Source organism: Phacochoerus africanus, chromosome 1 (genome assembly GCF_016906955.1).
Source record: "Phacochoerus africanus isolate WHEZ1 chromosome 1, ROS_Pafr_v1, whole genome shotgun sequence".
Classification (NCBI taxonomy): Eukaryota; Metazoa; Chordata; class Mammalia; order Artiodactyla; family Suidae; genus Phacochoerus; species Phacochoerus africanus.
In genome coordinates this window covers 17,719,755-17,740,706 of record NC_062544.1, presented here as the reverse complement: position 1 = coordinate 17,740,706, position 20,952 = coordinate 17,719,755, and the positions used below count along the sequence as shown (strand labels likewise).

General features: G+C 37.4%; 1 protein-coding gene across 1 annotated transcript in view; it reads left to right on the top strand.

Annotated features, from left to right (window-relative positions):
- GABRB2 (gamma-aminobutyric acid type A receptor subunit beta2) overlaps nt 1-20,952 on the top strand; it is a 254,571-nt gene that overhangs the window by 192,802 nt on the left and 40,817 nt on the right. Inside the window, exons 6-9 of the mRNA XM_047753648.1 lie at nt 3,856-3,993; nt 5,656-5,808; nt 9,085-9,329; nt 11,162-11,167. Coding sequence (XP_047609604.1) covers nt 3,856-3,993; nt 5,656-5,808; nt 9,085-9,329; nt 11,162-11,167 — 542 coding nt within the window. The remainder of the gene's footprint in view (nt 1-3,855; nt 3,994-5,655; nt 5,809-9,084; nt 9,330-11,161; nt 11,168-20,952) is intronic.

Genomic DNA, 20,952 nt, shown 5'->3' with positions numbered 1-20,952 from the left:
AGAGACAGAGATAAACACGATGAATGCTTTCACAATGACAAGCATCTGGATAAACAACTCTTGCCCAAATCCACATGTGTATTAAATAATTGTTTATTAATCAAACAATTTATCCCAAGTATCTATTCTCTGCCAGGTATTGTCAAGCAAACACTGTGACAAATATCTGGCATTTTGGCAGAGGTATATATTTTATTATAATGCTTCTACTCATAAAACACCCATTAGGCATTTCCTCTACAGCTGTGTTGAAATGCCATCAACATTCCCCTGCCTCTGCCTAAAGAGAACTTCTGTCACAAAATTTGTAATGATCAGAGTTCCCATTCTGGCACAGCAGAAACGAATCCAACTAGGAACCATGTGGCTGCAGGTTCGATCCCTGGCCTCGCTCAGTGGGTCAAGGATCTGGTGTTGCCGTGAGCTGTGGTGTAGGTTGCAGAAGAAGCTCGGATCTGGCATTGCTGTGGCTCTGGCATAGGCCAGCGGCTGCAGCTCCAATTTGACCCCTCACCTGGGAACCTCCATGTGCTGCGGGTGAGGCCCTAAAGAAAGCCAAAAAAAAAAAAAAAAAGATTTGTAATGATGAACAAAATACTGAGGAAGGTAAGCTGCAGGACCAGAAACACACTCTTCACTAGTTTAGATTAAGTCCTCTATTGGAAATAGTTGGCTCACTTTTCCCTCTTTCTCTTCTTTCGAAGATGACCACATTCTAGAAAACTTTGCCTTCCTGTTTCATAAATACCTTTTTTCATGTTAATAGATAAATTCAATATTACAATACATTTCTACCTCCAGCTTAATTCTAGGTCACAGACACGGCTCAGATCCCGCGTTGCAGTGGCTCTGGTGTAGGCTGGTAGCTACAGATCTGATTGGACCCCTAGCCTGGGAACCTCCATATGCCACAGGAGTGGCCCAAGAAATGGCAAAAAAATAAATAAATAAAATAAAATAAAATCTATATTTCTAGATCAGATAAAAATGGCTACTCTTTTGAATAAAGAAGACTTTATTCAAAGGCAGTATCTGTCCTGCCTACCTCCTAGAATTGTAAACATTTAGCTATCTGGATGCAATATTCTTTGAAGAAATATATGTGATATCAAATACGTGCATGCTTTTGGGAGGAACTTGTGGGGGATGGGTGAGTTTGTAAAATATTGGTATTTGGATTTCATTGCATGCTTCCCTGTACAGAATTGTTTACAAAATAAAATGTATTTATCCATTGCAGTTATATGTGTGCTTACTAACTAGAATGTATGTGTTTACCCTACTCTGCCCCTGGATTGAAAGAACCTTATAACAGGGCTTTTTTTTTAAATTTTTTATTACTCAAATGAATTTATCACATCTATAGTTGTATAATGATCATCACAATCCAATTTCACAGGATTTCCATCCCACAGCCCAGGCACATCCCAACACCCCCCAAACTGTCTCCTCCAGAGACCATAAGTTTTTCATTATCTGTGAGTCAGCATCTGTTCTACAAAGAAGTTCAGTCTGTCCTTTTTTCAAATTCCACATGTCAGTGAAAGCATTTGATGTTGGTGTCTCATTGTATGGCTGACTTCACTTAGCATGATAGTTTCTAGGTCCATCCATGTTGCAAAAAATTCCGGTATTTTGTTCCTTTCAATGGCTGAGTAATATTCCATTGTGTATATGTACCACCTCTTCTTGATCCACTCCTCTGTTGATGGGCATTTAGGTTGTTTCCATGTCTTGGCTATTGTAGATAGTGCTGCAATGAACATCGGAGTACATGTGTCTTTGCGAGTCATGGTTTTCTCTGGATAGATGCCCAGGAATGGGATTGCTGGATCAAATGGTAGTTCTATTTTCAGTTTTCTGAGGCATCTCCATACTGTTTTCCACAGTGGTTGCACCAATGTACAATCCCACCAACAGTGTACTACTGTTCCTTTTTCCCACACCCTCTCCAGCACTTATTGTTTGTAGATTTTTGGATGATGGCCATTCTGGCTGGTGTAAGGTGGTACTTCAGAGTGCTTTTGATTTGCATTTCTCTAATAATGAGTGATGTTGAACATCTTTTCATGTGTTTCTTGGCCATCTGTATGTCTTCTTTGGAGAACTATCTGTTTAGATCTTCTGCCCATTTAATGATAGGCTTGTTTGTTTTTTTGGTATGGAGCTGCAGAAAGTATTTATAAATTTTGGAGATTAATCCCTTGTCAGTTGATTCACTTGCAAAGATTTTCTCCCATTCTGTGGGTTGTCTTTTTGTGTTGTTTAGGGTTTCCTTTGCTGTGCAGAAACTTTTAAGTTTGAGTAGGTTTAATCCCCCTGGTGGGTGGAGCTTTGTCTCTGGATGGGATTAGAGGCAGCTCTGTGCTTGAGGGGTCTTTAGGTAGCCTGTTTACTGAGGGGCAGGGCTGTGATCACACCTGGGTTGTTGTTTGCCCTGGGGCTTCTCAGCTGCTGACTGATGGTGGGGCCAGATTTTCCCAAAATGGCCACCTCCAGAGAAAGGCACTGCTGCTAAATATTCCTGAGAGCTTTGCTTTCAATGTCCTTCCCTCACAACAAGCCACGTTCACGCCTCTTTTCCCAGGATGTCCTCCAAGAACTGTGGTCAGGTTTGACCCAGATTCCCTTGGAGACTTTGCTTTGCCCTGGGACCCAGTGCATCTGAAAGTCTGTGTGTGCCTTTTAAGAATTGGGTATCCGTTTCCCCCAGTCCCGTGGAGCTCCTGCACACAAGCCCTACTGGCCTTCAATGCCAGACGCTCCAGGGGCTCTTTCTCCCAGTGCCGGATCCCCACATGTGAGGGTTTGATGTGGGGCTCAGAACTCTCACTCCTGTAGGTGAGTCTCTGTGAACCAGTTAGTTTCCTGTCTGTGGAGCTTCCCACCCAGGAGGTATGGGGTTGTTTATATCGCGAAATTGCCCCTCCTACCTCTTGATGTGGCCTCCTCTTTTTCTTCTGGAGTAGGGTATCTTTTTTAAGGTTTCCGGTCCATTTGGTTGAAGAGTGCTTAGTCTTTAGTTGTGAATTTTGTTGTTTTTAGGAAAGAAGTTGAGCTCCAGTCCTTCTATTCCGTCATCTTAATCCTGTCCCCAGGGCATGTTTTTATTATACAGTCCTAACCCTAGCAATTCTGCATTGGCAAGCACAGGAGCATAGTAGGGGCTCAATAAGTAATTGCCTAAGAATGGAAGCATGCCCCCCATATACACTGTGCATTTACAGTACACGCTATACATTCATATTTATTTCTTAAAACTATTGGAATTAATATTGTTTTGAAATTTGTTTTTTAGGTAGTTTTAAAATTTAGTTATGCTGCAAGATCAAATTTGGAAATCATGTCTATGAATATCAGAAAATTAATGTCTCACCAATTCACTAGCATTTCAAATATTTTGTAATTCAAATATTTTACTTTGGGGGAGAGGGTTTGAAAGCATGAAGTGTTGTACGATAACATAAATGATTTTTTCTCTTCTTTTGTCTTCTCTCAGTGTACTATCCAGGGTTATGTGATAATGTGATACTCTTTGAGAAAATGACTCACAATCAGATAAACCTAGGTTCGAGTCCCAGTGATAACCACTTCCTAGTTACAAGACTTAATACAAGCTGGTAGTTTCTCTAAGCCTTTGTTGTGTCAAGTGGGCCTCATTGTACTTCCCAAGGGGATGGTTGGAAGGATTAAAGGTGGGAATGTACTGAAGGTATTTGGGGTGACACCTAACACTTAATGGCCTTTAGTTATAGGCATTATCATTTACACAGTTCACCTTCTGAACAATTATTTTTTTCTGTTTTGTTTGTCTTTTGTGTATCTGTATATGTGTGTATCTGTTTCCTTTTACAGATGGATATACAACTGATGACATTGAGTTTTACTGGCGTGGGGATGATAATGCAGTCACAGGAGTAACGAAGATTGAACTTCCACAGTTCTCTATCGTAGACTACAAACTTATCACCAAGAAGGTGGTTTTCTCCACAGGTTTGTATTAGAGGAAACAGTTAAAAGAAAAGGGGTCTTATCATATTTTGTCAAAAGGGTTCACTTAGATCAGGATTGGGCCCAGGGAAGGGTAGGAACTCTAGGAGACTTAAATCGGCTGAGAACCCTCAGTTCCCTATCAAGCCCCCTTTTGGAATCCATCCATTTATTTTCCAGAAGGTACCCTAAACAAAGCAAATGCTTCTCATTTACTAAAGAAGGGAACAATTGTTGGAGATGAAATACATAGAGAAATAAAGACCTGGGTCAGGGTGCTTCCCCCAACTTAATGCATCTCACAAAATTGATAATTCTTTGAAACATACTGGGGACAGCCAAATCACAGTTCATGGAAATCCGACCACAGTGAAATTCTCTAAAGACAGTTGGAAAGGAGAATTTCATATTTTTCTCAAAGAGTAGGACTTTGCTCACACAGTCTTATCAATTGTTTTGGAGCCAAAAGCTTTTCCGGAAATTGAGATTATTCTGATTCGTCACCATCCTTACTCTTCCAGCATTGAGGCCAAATTTGATTTCATCAGCCTAAATTTTTAATAACGAAGCAAAGGAACATAACTTGCTACATACTCAATAAAAGAAAAAAAATAATAAGCCCACAGGAATATCCCTTTTTATGTTTTTCTTATTGAAATGCATTCCCCAAGCACAGAAATAGCTAATACTGAAACTGAAGATTTGAATTGTCCTCCTCCTGAGGACTCAGGCACTTCCTGTCCCTGAAAATACTTCAAGCAAGAATACAAAATAACCTCTGACTTTGCAAAAAAAACAGAAACTTTTCCAAGGTTTGAGGTCCTCTGAACCTCTGAGACACTATGGAAATGCGTTTCTACTTAAAGTATTTTTTGCTTTAATATTAATATACTTACTTCAGCCTGAGAGAGCTAGACAAGGCTTTCTTTCAGTTAGTAAGAATACCCCCCCACACACGTACAGTCTACCAATGTGACTCTTTTGTGTTCTAAGACTGTATTCTGTTACATGTTTGTTTAAAGTGTAATTCCCCAGATACCCACTATCAAAAGACCCAGCTTCAAGAATCTAATCCTTCAGTTATATCTCTCACAAAGAGAGCTCAGGAAAAGTGACACCCAGCACTCTGGGTCAGCAATCCCTTCAGAATTTTGGAAGCAATGAACTTAGGAAAAAACAGTGTATATACACGAAAACCTTCAGAAAATTACAGAGAGTTGCTGCACTAGCTGAAGCCTTGCGGCTGATCCTCAAATTGAAATGCATCCTGGGGCTTGTGCAGTGATTTCTTTCACCATAATCAGAGTGTATAGCCTTATTCTTATATTTAAAAAAAAAAAGTATAGGATGGGCTTGTTGAGAAACATTTAAAGGGGGAACAAAGGGACTCTCCCAAGTTGTCTTGTCCTTATAGAGAATGAGTATCTTTGACTCAGTGTAGGAAGCTGATCAGGGAAGAACTGGAATTCTTTTTATTGCTGATGAGTATGGGATGCATTCAACACTGAGGCCTATCCTCTCAGACTCTTTTGCAGAAGAAAGTGCCCTTTACCAGGTGCAAAAATTGAATTTAAGGAAGATACACAAAGTGTATATAGCTGTTTAAAGGAAAGTTTCCTATAAATATTAGTTGAAAATAATGATGTTTTAAAATTGTCTTTCTAGGTTCCTATCCCAGGTTGTCCCTCAGCTTTAAGCTTAAGAGAAACATTGGTTACTTCATTCTGCAAACATACATGCCATCTATCTTGATCACTATCCTCTCCTGGGTCTCCTTCTGGATTAATTACGATGCTTCAGCTGCAAGAGTGGCATTAGGTAGGCATCGATCTGACTGCTTGTGGCGTTTGCCTGTGTGTGCACATGTGCTCACATGCACTTTCCTTACCCACGTATTTGCAGTGTGTGAAAAGACTCACCTGTGCACGTTACAGGAATCTGGCTATGAGACTTTGGGTGATCTGATTCAGCATTACATCAATTAAACACAAATTAAAACTCTTTCGTATCAAAATTAGTTAGAACTATATAGCTGTTGGTAATGAAATTAGTGCCCTCAGCTTGATATTTTTATTGAAGCATAGTTCATGCAATACAGCTTGAGGATTGTTCAGTTTTTATCTAAGTTACATTACCTGGGAAGAGTACTCTTCCACCTTTTTATTTTTCTTTTTTCTGAGCAAGAAGCAAAGAAATGTAATGTGTAACCAATCGATGAGCAGAAAGAATTGTAAAATCTTATTAATATTTTGGAATAGTGTGGCAGAAGACAGGAGACGACACAGTGAAAATATTGGGAAGTCATCTATGCCATCACCTATCTTATGCTTGTTTTATTTTCCATTATGACACCAGAGGAAGAAAACAAATTATCTTTCATGAGCTTTTTATGTTGCTAATTCCAGGTATGGTAAATGTATAATGAATGCATAATAAATAATCTTTATTATTTTGAGTTCTGACCAACCCCTTTAAAATTTTGAATTGTTCACTATTCCACCAGTATATCTCAATGCAATCATTACTTCCTTAGCAAAGTCATTCATTTATTCATTCAATAAGTATTTGTTGAAAACCTCCTGTGTGTCAAAAGTACTAGGCACTGGTGATAAAGCCCATGCCCTTCTGGACATTATGTTCTAGCAGTAAAAGATAACAAATTTATTTTGCATATAACATGCACATTGTATAATATGGTAAGTCAATGGAGGGAAAACAAGCAAGATAAGGGGGAGGATATACCTGGGGGTACAATGGATAATAATCAGGGTAGACCTCATTCATGGATAGCCAATGGAACAAAGTCTTGATGGAGACCAAGAACCAAATAAACATCTGGATGAGAAAATTCTAGCATAAGGAAAAGGCCTTTAGGTAGGAACATGCCAGTGAAGTGAGCCAAGTGGTCAGGAAGGTGGATGCAGAGTAAGTTCAGGAGTAGAGGCAGTGTCAGGGAGATGGAACTTAAAGATGATGAAGTGGCCCAGGGGCCACAATAAAGGCCTTGCTTTTATTCTGAGTGAAATTAGAGAGTCACTGAGCAAAGCAGTATGAATGGATTTCAGATATAAAAGAGTAACTTGACTGCAGTGTTGAGATGAGTTTGTGGTGGTTCAAGGATGAAAATAAAAATAATAACCTCCTAGGCTGAGTCACATCCCCTGTGCTATAATATCCTAAAATATGATAGAACACCCTTTAGAAACCAACCACAGTTATAATGTATATTTGTTTGGTTTGTAATGTCCTTTTTCCTCATGGTGCTGAAGATACCTTGGAAGAAGTTTCATATCTAATGTAGCTTTCCTTATATCTGTAGTGTCTCCCACAGTGAATGGTGTTCAGTAATTATTTGCTGAATAATTAATAGCACTTGTAAATATCCCATTATTCCAGAGTGAAAATCTGTTATCGATTCTGTTTATTATAGGAAAAATAAATGTTATTTATTTTTTTAAAGAAATGTTTAAATGTCCTTTATGTGAGTATTTTATTATTAGGTTAGAAATACCTTAAAATGAAATTTAGATAAATAGTAAAATCAGCATTGCCAGTTTTATAATGTACATGTAATATTCATGTTGTACAGGGTAATCTTTAATTGAAATAATGAAGAGAAGGGAAAAATTGGAAAACGTATCAAAATGACTAATGTAGAAAAGATATGAGAACTGTAAGACACTTAAATCTAAAGCATGATCATGGTTTTTCGTCCACGCTCAGAATCGGATGTTCAAAGTTATTTCTTCTTCATTTTTTTTATGATCATGTGGAAAAACAAGACAAAATTATGATCCTATTAGAGAAAATTAAACCAGAAAAACATAGATTCCCAAAAAAATCACAGACACGAAACTGAACTTGGGGGCTATGTTATTGGGTAGTGTTTAAGGATACAGGTTTCTGAATCAGAGAGATCCAAGTTCAAATGTTGAATCTACTACTTGCCATCTGTATGATCTTGACCTCTGAGCTCTGTTTTCACATCACTCTACAAAGCTGTACCTTATCAAACTCAGGACCGTGGGCTCCCCATGCTTTTTCCCAGCATATGTCTGTCTATCCCTCCAATTATAGCTTTGAGGAAAAATATTCCCCACTGTCAGAGATGCCCCCTCAGCTGGATAAACAATTAAATGCTGACCTAGTGTGGCACTTCCATAAAGAATCTTGTAATACTTCCTTATTATTTATCTGTGCATTATGTGCCTACATGCCCAACCCAGAAACCTGCTTCTCTGTTACTCTCTGCCTGTAGTTTCTGTATTTTTGCAAGCATTTGTTCATATCATCTGTATAAATGCATTCACTGATTTCAGTAATTATTTGAATTTATTTCCCCTTCACCACTTAACTTACTCTGAAAAATTCTCAGTTGTTATTGTGCTTCCTCTCTTGTACGCTTCCTCTGTATATTCCACACTGTCACTAGCGTGATTGTCCTAAACGCGGTTTGTCCCTAATGCCTTCCTACTTGAAGCTGGTCAGTGACGCCACATTGCCTTCAATTTTAAGTTTAGGCTCTATGTATGTGGGTTTCCATTATGCAGCGCTTACTTAACCTCCACTTTCCTCATCATTCTTCCCATCATATCCACATTGAGTTTCTTGAGATTCTTTTGATGGACTGTGTACTTTCACCTCCACAGACCACCCCTTTAAAACTCTCTACCACCAATGCCCTTTATTTAGGCCTCTGGTCCTTGGATGCTTGGGTAACTCCTATTCATTCTCCAGGACTCAGCTCTAAAGGCCATATTTCCTGATCTCTTCTCCACCTCATCGTGGACTAAACTAGGATCTTCTCCATGTTCCCAACTCCCCTTGCACACGTCTCTCATAGCATTTAATTCACATCTCTCCCCACCAGATACATAATGATAAATGTAAAAATATAATTAAAGAAAATGCCTCCAAATGATTCATGTTTACTATAAATTAATGATTTATGCATATCTCCAGAGCATCACAGTGCTGCTGTATAATAAGTGCAGCTTATATGAATAAGTAAAAGAATACAGTTAACCTTTCAGCTATGATGAAAGCAGCAAGGAAATATGAACATTATTACACCAACTCCCTCATTTTTTTCAGGAATTACAACTGTGCTAACCATGACCACGATCAATACCCACCTTCGGGAGACTCTCCCTAAAATCCCCTATGTGAAGGCCATTGACATGTACCTGATGGGGTGCTTTGTCTTTGTTTTCATGGCCCTTCTGGAATATGCTTTGGTCAACTATATCTTCTTTGGGAGGGGACCTCAACGCCAAAAGAAAGCAGCTGAAAAAGCTGCTAATGCCAACAATGAGAAGATGCGCCTAGATGTCAACAAGGTAAGTTCAGAGGGCAAGCCCTCCTTGCTTCTTAAACTCATAGAAGAATGCCAGCAATATGGGTTCATGGCTTGGTTTAACAAATGAGAAAACCAAAGTCCAGGGAAGAGAATGAGTCATTTGTCCCAAATCACAAAGATAATTAGCGATGGAGGCACCGTCAGGGCCCACATTTATGACCCCACATTTAGACGCCCTCTCCTTTAGCACTAGGGTGGCCCAAACCATAGTCATCTGAGAACCACCTTTGTGACTTTCCCTGCATATGAGTATAATATGTACCTTTATTTACTTTCTGTTTATTTGATTTCACTCTATTTCAATTTATTTAAAAAGGAAATTTCATATCACTTAAACCAGTTTTACTTGCTGGAAGAGAATTTTAAGTATAAATGAAAATGAAACTAGGTTATTAATTTCTAGGTTAGACTAGGTAAAGGCTCTGGGCTGGAGCTCTGCATTCTCTTTGATTTAAAAGGGAGATGAGTAAGTACAAACATGTGTTAAAGATCCACCAGCCACAAACTGAGATTTTCTCCTTAAAGTCATCAGATGATTAGAAAAAGAAGTGGAAGGGAAAAAATAATAACTTTCCTTTTAAGTGACAGATAATTACTTAATCCCTTGCACATGTACCACTTAAAACCACTGAACCATTTGGGTACTGGAGGCTACCACCTTGCTTAAGTCACAAAACAACTCTTAAACAGTTGTTAACCTAATTTATTCTTTAAGGCAATGGCTCTCAACCTTGGGTGTTCAATTAAAAGACTGGGAAAGCATTATAAAACACTGAAGCCTAGATTTCTTCCCCAGAAATTCTGATTTGATCATCATGGAATATGCCTGGGTGTCACAATTTTTTTTACAATTCTCCAAATATTATTCTAATTTGCCACCAAGATGGAGAATCTTAATTCTGAGGTTTTTGACTGCAGTTCCAATAGAGCTAGTCCTCTTTACTCCCCAGTGTGGCTTCATCTGGCTTCCTTTTATGTAACTTTTTTCACTAAATAGAATATTTACACATATATTTTCTCATAGTCCTAATTTAGACTCTTCAAAATAGACAAGAAAAACAAGGTCTTATTTTAATGTCTGCCATAAATAGTGTTTATGAAGTAATACATATGTTGGATTTCATAAATAGTTTACAGTGATGAAACTAGGGAAATAGTAATTCTTTTAAGCCACCTGGAATTATTAATCATCCAATAATTATTTAATTGATGTTTTAATATTTCTGACTTCAGTTTAACTCCAATGATAGCACACCATACATAATCTCTGCCACTGAATTTTATATGGAGCAAACCCAATGAAAGCTTCTGACTCACTAATATTTTCCACATATGCATAGGTCTGACTTTTGATTTTTGACTATTCTCTAATCAAAGGCACGCCTTTCCCAGTAGATGATATTCATGATGATGCAAATTTTAGGTATCGCCCTTAAAAGCCAGTGAACCATAGGGTCCAGGAAGTTGTCAATTTCTTTTCAGTGTTTGAGGTTTCACTTACAGCATTCTGTTAAGAGATTCCAAGGTAGCATTGGGGCTGTCAAATGAGAGAATGTTTTTCAAACCCATTTTACAATTTTCCTGGTAGAGTAGCTCTAGTAAAGAAAAGAAAATGAATAAATAAATAAAACTATCTCATAGGTCTGCAGTTTGAAATGAGTCTAAATCAATTGCCTAATGCAAAGCTGACTTACAATAACATCCGCTCTCTTTTCACTTTCATCTACCCTATTTTTCCATACCAATTTGCATTTAAATGATAAATTTAAGTACTGAAGAGTGGCAGTTCTATAGCAAACCGAACCCAGAGAGCTTCAGGTAGTTTTAAATTCAGTGTACTGAGATGGAGGTAGGGAATGGTTCACTGGTCAGATACCCCATAGTGATGAAAAACCTATCCTCTTGCCTGAAGTTGGATCCATAATTCAGAGCACAGAATATTAGGCAACAAAAAAGGTACCAGAGTTCTTCTAGAAGAGTGGTTCTCACATCATAGGTGATTTTTGCCCCCTCAAAGGATCATCGAAAATGTCTGTAGATGATTTGGATTGTCAAAACTAGGAAGAGGGGCTCACTACTGATACCTAGTAGACAGAGGCCAGGCATGCTGCTAAACATCCTACAATACTTTGGGCAGCCTCCCCGGAACAGTTATCCAGCCCAAAATGTTGGTACTGCTTAGGTTAACAAACCCTACTCGAGTCCAATTATCTGCTTTCAAAGATGAGAAAAATAAAAAGGATGCTTGTCCTATTCTTAGAACTCCTTAGCACAAGTGGCTTCTCTACTTTCTTTGATCATCATACATAACATCATGGTATCAGGAATTATAATTTAGCACAATGGTTCTAAACACATATTTCAGAGTCAGGTTCAGTATTTACCCTCCGCATAATAGTTATTTGATAATAGGCAAAAAAAAAAAAAAAAGGCCTCTCTCATCCTTTAATTTCCCCATCTGTAAAATGGCCTTAGTCTCTCTCTCAGAATTCATTATGAAGTCATGATAAAGTGTAGGGAGGATAACATAGTCCCTAGTATATGATAAGCAATAAATAAATGATAGATATTAATAAAATATTTTGAATGATAGAAATGACTACTTTTTAAAATAAAATTTACACTCTCCAGATCTGTTAGCAATACTTGCTTGTGTGTTTTACATGCTCTAGTATGTAGGGTGCAGTCCTGTCCCTGATAAAGAATATTATCCACAGATGAATGTTTCATGTTGGAAGTTTTAAAGTTAAAACAAGGAAATCATTTTTAAACAGATATTAACTGTGAAATCTATAGCAAAGCAACTAAAAACTTTTTAGTTACTTCTTAGGCCAGAATACTTATAGCCATCTTGATTAGATTTTTTAAAAGGAAACTATCTAATATTTCAGACTGCCATCTTTTTTTTTTTTTTTTTTAACCCAGCATGAAAGTTTAGAGGAGACCCACTTAGGGCCTTGATTGCACAATGCTTTCTTTTGTGTCATTGTTATGAATAATGCTACTCTACTTCTTATCAAGAATGGCCCTTCTTTTCAACTCTAATTCTACAGGGGTTTTTTTTTTTCTTTTTTTTTTTTTAGGATTAGGCACATAAAATCAACCAAGTATTGTCAGATGCTCTGGAGAAATCAGCCACTAGCAAAGGGATTGACTTTTTCAGATTCTCTTTGATGGTTTCCTAGAGACAGTAGCAACATATCAGGTCATCTAAAGTGATTTTTAAACTATTCTCTGTTCTAAGGTCAGAAAGGGATGAAGACGGAAAGCCTAGCCAGGTGGGAACCCCCTATTGCTCAGCAACATACTTACACATTTCTCTAGTCTCTTCTCTGTATCAAGCTTCATATAAGTTCTTATTTTAACAAGAGTATCTGCAGCTCTTAAAGCAATTTTCAGCCTGTCATTTAACTAATGCAAAAACTAAGGCTCTTCGGGAAAGTGAAATATCCATGCTTGCATAGGCTTACATAGCAAAGTTAACAAGATTTCTGAAACAACCTAGGTTTCCCAGTTCTTATCCAGTATATATTCCTCTGTGCAAGAAAGTGAAAAAATAATATAAAATTAAAAAGCTGATTCCACATTATTTCGTATATTCAGTTCAGCTAACTTCACTTAAAAAACAACCCTTCTGTCTACACATGAGTCCATGGATGACAGTGTTACTTTCACTGTTGTCTCCATGTAACAAATTAAATTGTAAAATACTAAGATTTAAAAAAATAAACCTTAAACCAACGAGCGTTCCACTGAATATTTCTCCCAAGTATCTTCAGGAGTAGTTCAAAAAATATATATAATCTGTATTCTAGTATTAGGAGAGCCCTCCTATTATCCCTTGCATTCTTCTATTTGTGTGTGTGTGTGTGTGTGTGTGTGTGTGTGAGAGAGAGAGAGAGAGAGAGTGTTTCCTTATAGAATTTGCTCTTAATTAATTTCACCCACTTTTCTGGCTCATGCCTCCACCCTCTTCTGGCTCATGGAGAGTTTCTAGCTCTCCTTTTTTTCTTTTAAACTTTGTTGTTTTCTTGTTTATTTTTCTGCTAATAACTAGATGTATACATATTTGAAAACTTAGTTACTTCTATCTTTAATCACCTTGATTCTTGCATATCTGAAATGTCTCTAATATCCTTATTGTATTGAGTCCCACAGTCACCAATTTTCCGAATAATGCTTCACAAAAATGTCTCTGTTGGGGACATCCTTTATTCTGCATTCACGGGTGTTTTGAGTCTCTGTGTTGTCTTTTTCATTGTGCCTAAATTTTTGGCTATGCACAGCCACTAAGATCTTTTAAATTTATTTATTTATAGTGCTTGGAATTAGATTTTTAAATGATACATTAAAATTACGTAACTATTTAGAAGTCCTAGTTGCTGTCTTTCTAAAGACCAGTAGCATTTATCTATTTCCAATTTACTTTAACCACCAATCCTAATCTAGTGGCATCAGTCGACTTAATTAGCACATTCTTTTACTTTGTCTTCCAGATTTTTTATAAAGATATTAAACAAAATGGGACCCAATATCGATCCTTGTGGGACCCAACTGGAAACCTCTCCCCAACTAGACGGACTACCAATTACGATTTCTCTCTGTATACGGTTAGATAGCCAGTTTTTAATCCATTTATTTGTATTTCTGTTGGAGCAAATTTGTTTAGTCGTTCCCTTTAAGATAATGTATGGGGTTTTGTAGATAATCTACGGACTTGTATCCACAGAGACGTGGGCATAAGTGTTTTCATGAAACACTAATGGGATTTTGCTGGGTTTGTTTTTCTTTTAATGTAGCTATGATGAACCTAAGCTTCAGTGCCCCACTCAGTTATTATTGTTGTGCTAGAGAAAGAAACCAAGTAGATTGTATTTTGAGATTCCTTTTCATTTGTATCGAGCGGTTAGAATGTCATTATATACTCTAGTATTTCTTAGTTGTCATGTTGTGTATCTTTTGGTTTAAAGGAATAGGTGGAGAATTATACAGTTCTTCTATAGGTTGGCTCAGGATTCAGGAACCTTTTTTTTTTTTTGTCCTAGATTATTGAATTGTGTCTGAGAATGTTCTGTTTGCATCAAGTCCTTGTTCCTTTATCATCATTTATATGGTACAAATAAGTATTCTCTCGGCAAGCCCAGTACTATTATGATAGATGAGAGGCAATAATTGAGATTATTTCGTGTCAATGCTCTTGTCTTAAGTGAACTCCAAAGAAAGCCCACAGGGGCTAAAATTCAGAGTTTAGTTTTTGAATGCTCATGTGGTTGCATTTCTTAATTGGCTAATCGCCATCCATATTGCCCTCCAAATTGGAGAAGGATGGTGATGATGGAGATTGTCACCATTCCACATTATCATTGGTCCCTTGTCTCTCCTTTTTCTTACTTCTCTTTCCTGGTGAGGCAGTGAATGATACCAAATGCTTGTGAACCTTTCCTATGAGGACTTGATGCCAGATGAGCTGTCATTACTGTATCTTTAAGTATCATGTTCTTCCTTCATTTTGTGGCTCTGACCCCAAATTCCTTGATTCCTCATTATTACTGCATTTGGGGTGGGAGGCACAGGATGGTTAACCTCTTATACTGCTAGTTTGTTTTGGTATTTTAAGTTTTTTTTTTTTCTTCTTAACTTTATTACTTACTGTGTTATACATAGCAAAGATTTTGGTAAATGCTGTTACATAGATTCCAGAAGAGATGTTTGAAACATTGTTTCTCTTTATGTTAGTCCTAATCCCTTAAAACATGGGTGATCTTATTTGTAGTGTTGCTGTTCTGTTTTTAACTGAAGCCATTAATCATTGAAATTGAAGTAGAATGATTTGATTGGGCAGTATTCTGGGTAGAATGCTAATCATTTAGAAGAAAACTGGTTTGACATTTTGAGTTTGGGTCAATGATCAAAATGGCTGAAAACATTGTATTATTCCAAATGAAAATCAGAGTATATTGCATAATTGGTCTATGACTGGGTAAAAGTTACATGAAAATTCAGAAAAATCCTCAGTTTATGACAATATTTGAAAGAACACTTGCCCTTTTGTTGATGTTTTCAGCTGATGGCTTGCAAGTGTTAATGATGCCATACTTTGGGAGTTCCCATCATGGTGCAGTGGTTAATGAATCCGACTAGGAACCATGAGGTTGTGGGTTCCATCCCTGGCCTTGCTCAGTGGGTTAAGGATCTGGCATGGGTGTGAGCTGCGGTGTAGGTTGCAGATGCGGCTCAGATCTGGTTTTGCTATGGCTCTGGCGTAGGCTGGTGGCTACAGCTCCGATTCGACCCCTAGCCTGGGAACCTCCATATGCTATGGGAGTGGCCCTAGAAAAGGCAAAAAGATAAAAAAAAAAAAAAAGGTGCCATACTATGGACTCTCATTTGTCAAGAACTCTTCTCCCTATTTCATAAAACATTATGTTAAAGAGAATGATTTACCTCGAATTATGAATCTTAATATCCTCTGTATTTTTACTTTTCTTTGTTGGATATATCTCTATTCTGTCTTTTGAATTCTCCTTTAAATTCATAGGGTATGAAACAAGGGCTAGTAGTCAAGAGTTTGAATGATGAGCTATTAAACCTGCATCCTTCAAAAGCATCAAGGTGTAGTTGACAATTCTCAGAGACAGTAGGGTGCACTGGGAAGATGGGATCTGTTAGAATCAGACTGAAATGGGTTCACATTCAGTCATGGTCTTTTATGAGCTGTGTAACATTATACTTGCTTAACCTTTCCATCCTTTAGTTCCACAACCTAAAACTAAAACACTGATTTTTGCTTCATGAAACTACTGAGAGTATTAAATGAGGTAATATATTAGGGTCTTCATATAGTACCAGACAAAGAATACTCAATAAATAGTTGCTAGTATTATAGGGGTGGTAACAGTGTGTGTATCTTTCTCAGTTTTTCTTTTATTAGCTCTGTTACTATTTTTTATAATAAAACTAATTCATGATCATTATTTTTAAAAATGTGGAAATGACAAAACCACCTGCACCCCAAGCCCAGGCATAATTGTTGTTAGTAATCATCTTTATTCACACTAAATGACATACTTTTATCTACATAATTATGTTCTACTATGTGTGTACTGCTATTTTCTACTTGCCATTTTTGTGTCTTCAAATCTAATTATATGTCATGTATAAGAAATACAAAATATTTTATTGAATATATACACTTTAATCTATATAACAAGCACATTTTTACGTATTTGCATTTTCTTTTTTTTATATATGTTTTTTTATTTTCCCACTGTACAGCAAGGGGGTCAGGTTATCCTTACATGTATACATTACAATTACATTTTTTCCCCCACCCTTTCTTCTGTTGCAACATGAGTATCTAGACAAAGTTCTCAATGCTACTCAGCAGGATCTCCTTGTAAATCTATTCTAAGTTGTGTCTGATAAGCCCAAGCTCCCAATCCCTCCCACTCCCTCCCCCTCCCATCAGGCAGCCACAAGTCTCTTCTCCAAGTCCATGAGTTTCTCTTCTGAGGAGATGTTCATTTGTGCTGGATATTAGATTCCAGTTATAAGTGATATCATATGGTATTTGTCTTTGTCTCTCTGGCTCATTTCACTCAGGATGAGATTCTCTAGCTCCATCCATGTTGCTGCAAATGGCATTATGTCATTCTTTTTTATGGCTGAGTAGTATTCCATTGTGTATATATACCACTTCTTCTGAATCCAATCCTCTGTCGATGGACATTTGGGTTGTTTCCATGTCCTGGCTATTGTGAATAGTGCTGCAATGAACATGCGGGTGCACGTGTCTCTTTTAAGTAGAGTTTTGTCCGGATAGATGCCCAAGAGTGGGATTGCGGGGTCATATGGAAGTTCTATGTATAGATTTCTAAGGTATCTCCAAACTGTTCTCCATAGTGGCTGTACCAGTTTACATTCCCACCAACAGTGCAGGAGGGTTCCCTTTTCTCCACAGCCCCTCCAGCACATGTTCTTTGTGGATTTATTAATGAGGGCCATTCTGACTGGTGTGAAGTGGTATCTCATGGTAGTTTTGATTTGCATTTCTCTTAAAACGAGCGATGTTGAGCATTTTTTCATGTTTGTTGGCCATCTGTATATCTTCTTTGGAGAAATGTCTCTTCAGGTCTTTTGCCCATTTTTCCATGGATTGATTGCCTTTTTTGCTGTTGGGTTGTATAAGTTGTTTATATATTCTAGAGATTAAGCCCTTGTCGGTTGCATCATCTGAAACTATTTTCTCCCATTCTGTAAGTTGTCTTTTTGGTTTCTTTTGGGTTTCCTTTGCTGTGCAAAAGCTTGTCAGTTTGAGGAGGTCCCATGGGTTTATTTGTGCTCTGATTTCTATTGCTTTGGGAGACTGACCTGAGAAGATATTCATGATGTTGATGTCAGAGAATGTTTTGCCTATGTTTTCTTCTAGGAGTTTGATGGTGTCCTGTCGTATATTTAAGTCTTTCAGCCATTTGGAGTTTATTTTGGTGCATGGTGTGAGGGTGTGTTCTGGTTTCATTGCTTTGCATGCAGCTGTCCAGGTTTCCCAGCAATGCTTGCTGAATAGACTTTCTTTTTCCCATTTGATGTTCTTGCCTCCCTTGTCAAAGATTAATTGACCATAGGTGTCAGGGTTTATTTCCGGGTTCTCTATTCTGTTCCATTGGTCTGTCTGTCTGTTTTGATACCAGTACCATGCTGTTTTGATGACTGTGGCTTTGTAGTATTTCTTGAAGTCTGGGAGAGTGATGCCTCCTGCTTGGTTTTTGTTTCTCAGGATTGCTTTGGCGATTCTGGGTCTTTTGTGGTTCCATATAAATGTTTGGATTGTTTGTTCTACTTCTGTGAAAAATGTCCTGGGCAATTTGATAGGGATGGCATTGAATCTGTAGATTGCTTTGGGTAGTATGGCCATTTTTACAATATTGATTTTTCCAACCCAGGAACATGGAATATCTTTCCATTTCTTTACATCTTCCTTGATGTCTTTGATTAAAGTTTTATAGTTCTCGGCATAGAGGTCCTTTACCCCCTTGGTCAGGTGTATTCCGAGGTATTGGATTTTGTGAGGTGCAATTTTAAAAGGTATCGTATTTTTGTATTCCTTTTCTAATGTTTCATTGCTGGTATACAGAAATGCAACTGACTTCTGAATGCTAATCTTATATCCTGCTACTTTTCCGAATTTATGAATCAGTTCAAGGAGTTTTGGGGTTGAGTCCTTCGGGTTTTCTATGTATAGTATCATGTCATCTGCATACAGTGACAGTGTGATCTCTTCTCTTCCTATATGGATGCCTTTTATTTCTTTGGTTTGTCTCATTGCTGTGGCTAGGACTTCGAAAACAATGTTGAAGAGCAGTGGTGAGAGTGGGCATCCCTGTCTTGTTCCAGATTTGAGTGAGAAGGCTTTCAGTTTTTCCCCATTGAGGATTATATTTGCTGTGGGTTTCTCATAAATGGCTTTGATTATATTCAGGCATGTTCCCTCTATACCCACTTTGGTGAGGGTCTTGATCATGAATGGATGTTGGACTTTGTCAAATGCTTTTTCTGCGTCTATTGAGATGATCATATGATTTTTGACTTTTCTTTTGTTAATGTGGTGTATGATGCTGATTGATTTGCGTATGTTGAACCATCCTTGTGAACCTGGGATGAACCCCACCTGGTCATGGTGTATAATTTTTTTGGTATGTTGTTGGATTCGGTTGGCTAAGATTTTGTTGAGAATTTTGGCATCTATATTCATCAAAGATATTGGCCGATAGTTTTCTTTTGTGGTGGTATCTCTGTCTGGTTTTGGAATGAGGGTGATGGTGGCATCATAGAATGTCTTTGGGAGTATTCCTTCTTCTTCAACATTTGAAAGAGTTTAAGGAGGATGGGCACCAATTCCTCTTTATATGTTTGATAGAATTCACCTGTGAAGCCATCTGGTCCTGGACTTTTATTTGTAGGGAGTGATTTTATGACCTCTTCAATTTCATTTCTAGTGATGGGTCTGTTCAGTTGGTCTGTTTCTACTTGATTCAGTTTTGGCAGGCTGTAAGATTCTAGAAAATTGTCCATTTCTTCCAGATTGTCAAACTTGTTGCTGTATAGTGGTTCATAGTATTCTCTTATGGTTTTTTGTATTTCTGCTGTATCCGTTGTGATTTCTCCTTTTTCATTTATAATTTTGGTTATTTGAGTTCTTTCTCTCCTCTTTTTAGTGAGTCTGGCCAGGGGGTTGTCAATTTTGTTCACCTTTTCAAAGAACCAGCTCTTGGTTTTATTAATTTTCTCTGTTGTTTTTTGAGTCTCTATTTTACTGATTTCTTCTTTGATCTTTATAATTTCCTTCCTTCTGCTGACTTTAGGTCTTTTTTGTTCTTCTTTTTCTAATTCACTTAGGTGGAGGGTTAAGTTGTCAATTTGGGATCTTGCTTCTTTTTTGAGAAAGGCCTGTATTGCTATAAATTTCCCTCTGAGCACTGCTTTCACAGCATCCCATAGATTTTGAGTGGTTGTGTCTTCATTATCATTTGTTTCAAGGTATTTTTTAATTTCCTTCTTGATTTCCTCATTGACCCATTGGTTTTTTAGTAGCATGTTGTTTTGTCTCCGTGTAGTAGGTTTTTTCTCATTTCTTTTCCCATGGTTGATTTCTAATTTCATGGCATTGTGGTCAGAAAAGATACTTGAGATAATTTCTATGCTCCTAAATTTATTGAGATTCGCTTTGTGTCCCAATATGTGGTCGATTCTTGAGAATGTTCCATGTGCACTTGAGAAGAATGTGTACTCTGCTTTTTTTGGATGTAGTGTCCTGAAGATATCAATGAAGACTTACTTTTCTATTGTTTCCTTTAGGATCTCTGTTGCTTTATTGGTTTTCTGTCTAGAGGATCTGTCCATTGATGTGAGGGGGGTATTAAGGTCTCCTACTATGATTGTATTCTCATCAACATCTCCCTTTATGTCTGTTAATATTTGTTGTATGTATCTGGGTGCTCCTATATTTGGGGCATATATGTTGATGATAGTAACATCCTCTCCTTGGATGGATCCCTTAAGCATTAAATAGTGTCCTTCTTTGTCTTTCTTTATGTCTTTTGTTTTAAAGTCTATTTTGTCTGATATGAGCGTTGCGACTCCTGCTTTTCTGTCATGTCTATTGGCATGAAATATTTTATATTTGCATTTTCTAAGGGTTTTAAAAACAGCTCTAAAATAAGCATCTCATTGCTGACATGTTTACACAACACTGATTCCTAATATATTTCTTAAAGTGGAATTTCTGAGTCAAAAAGTATGTACCTTTAAAATGGTAATAAAATGGTAATACATATTGCTAAATTGTTCCCTAGGAAAAAAGTTCTATAAGTTTTATGATAGTTTACATATCTAATAACACTGTATGAAAGTGTGGCAGTACATGTACACACACACATTCACACACATCACCCAGCACTTAAAATGATGAAAAAACAGAACACTGATGTCTGTTTTCAGTTGTGAAATATTTGAAAAATGAAAAATGAAGTTATGAGTCCAACAGCCCATGTGCAGTTTTTCTCTTCTCTCTCCAGAAGCCCATAGAAAAACAAAAACAAACAAAC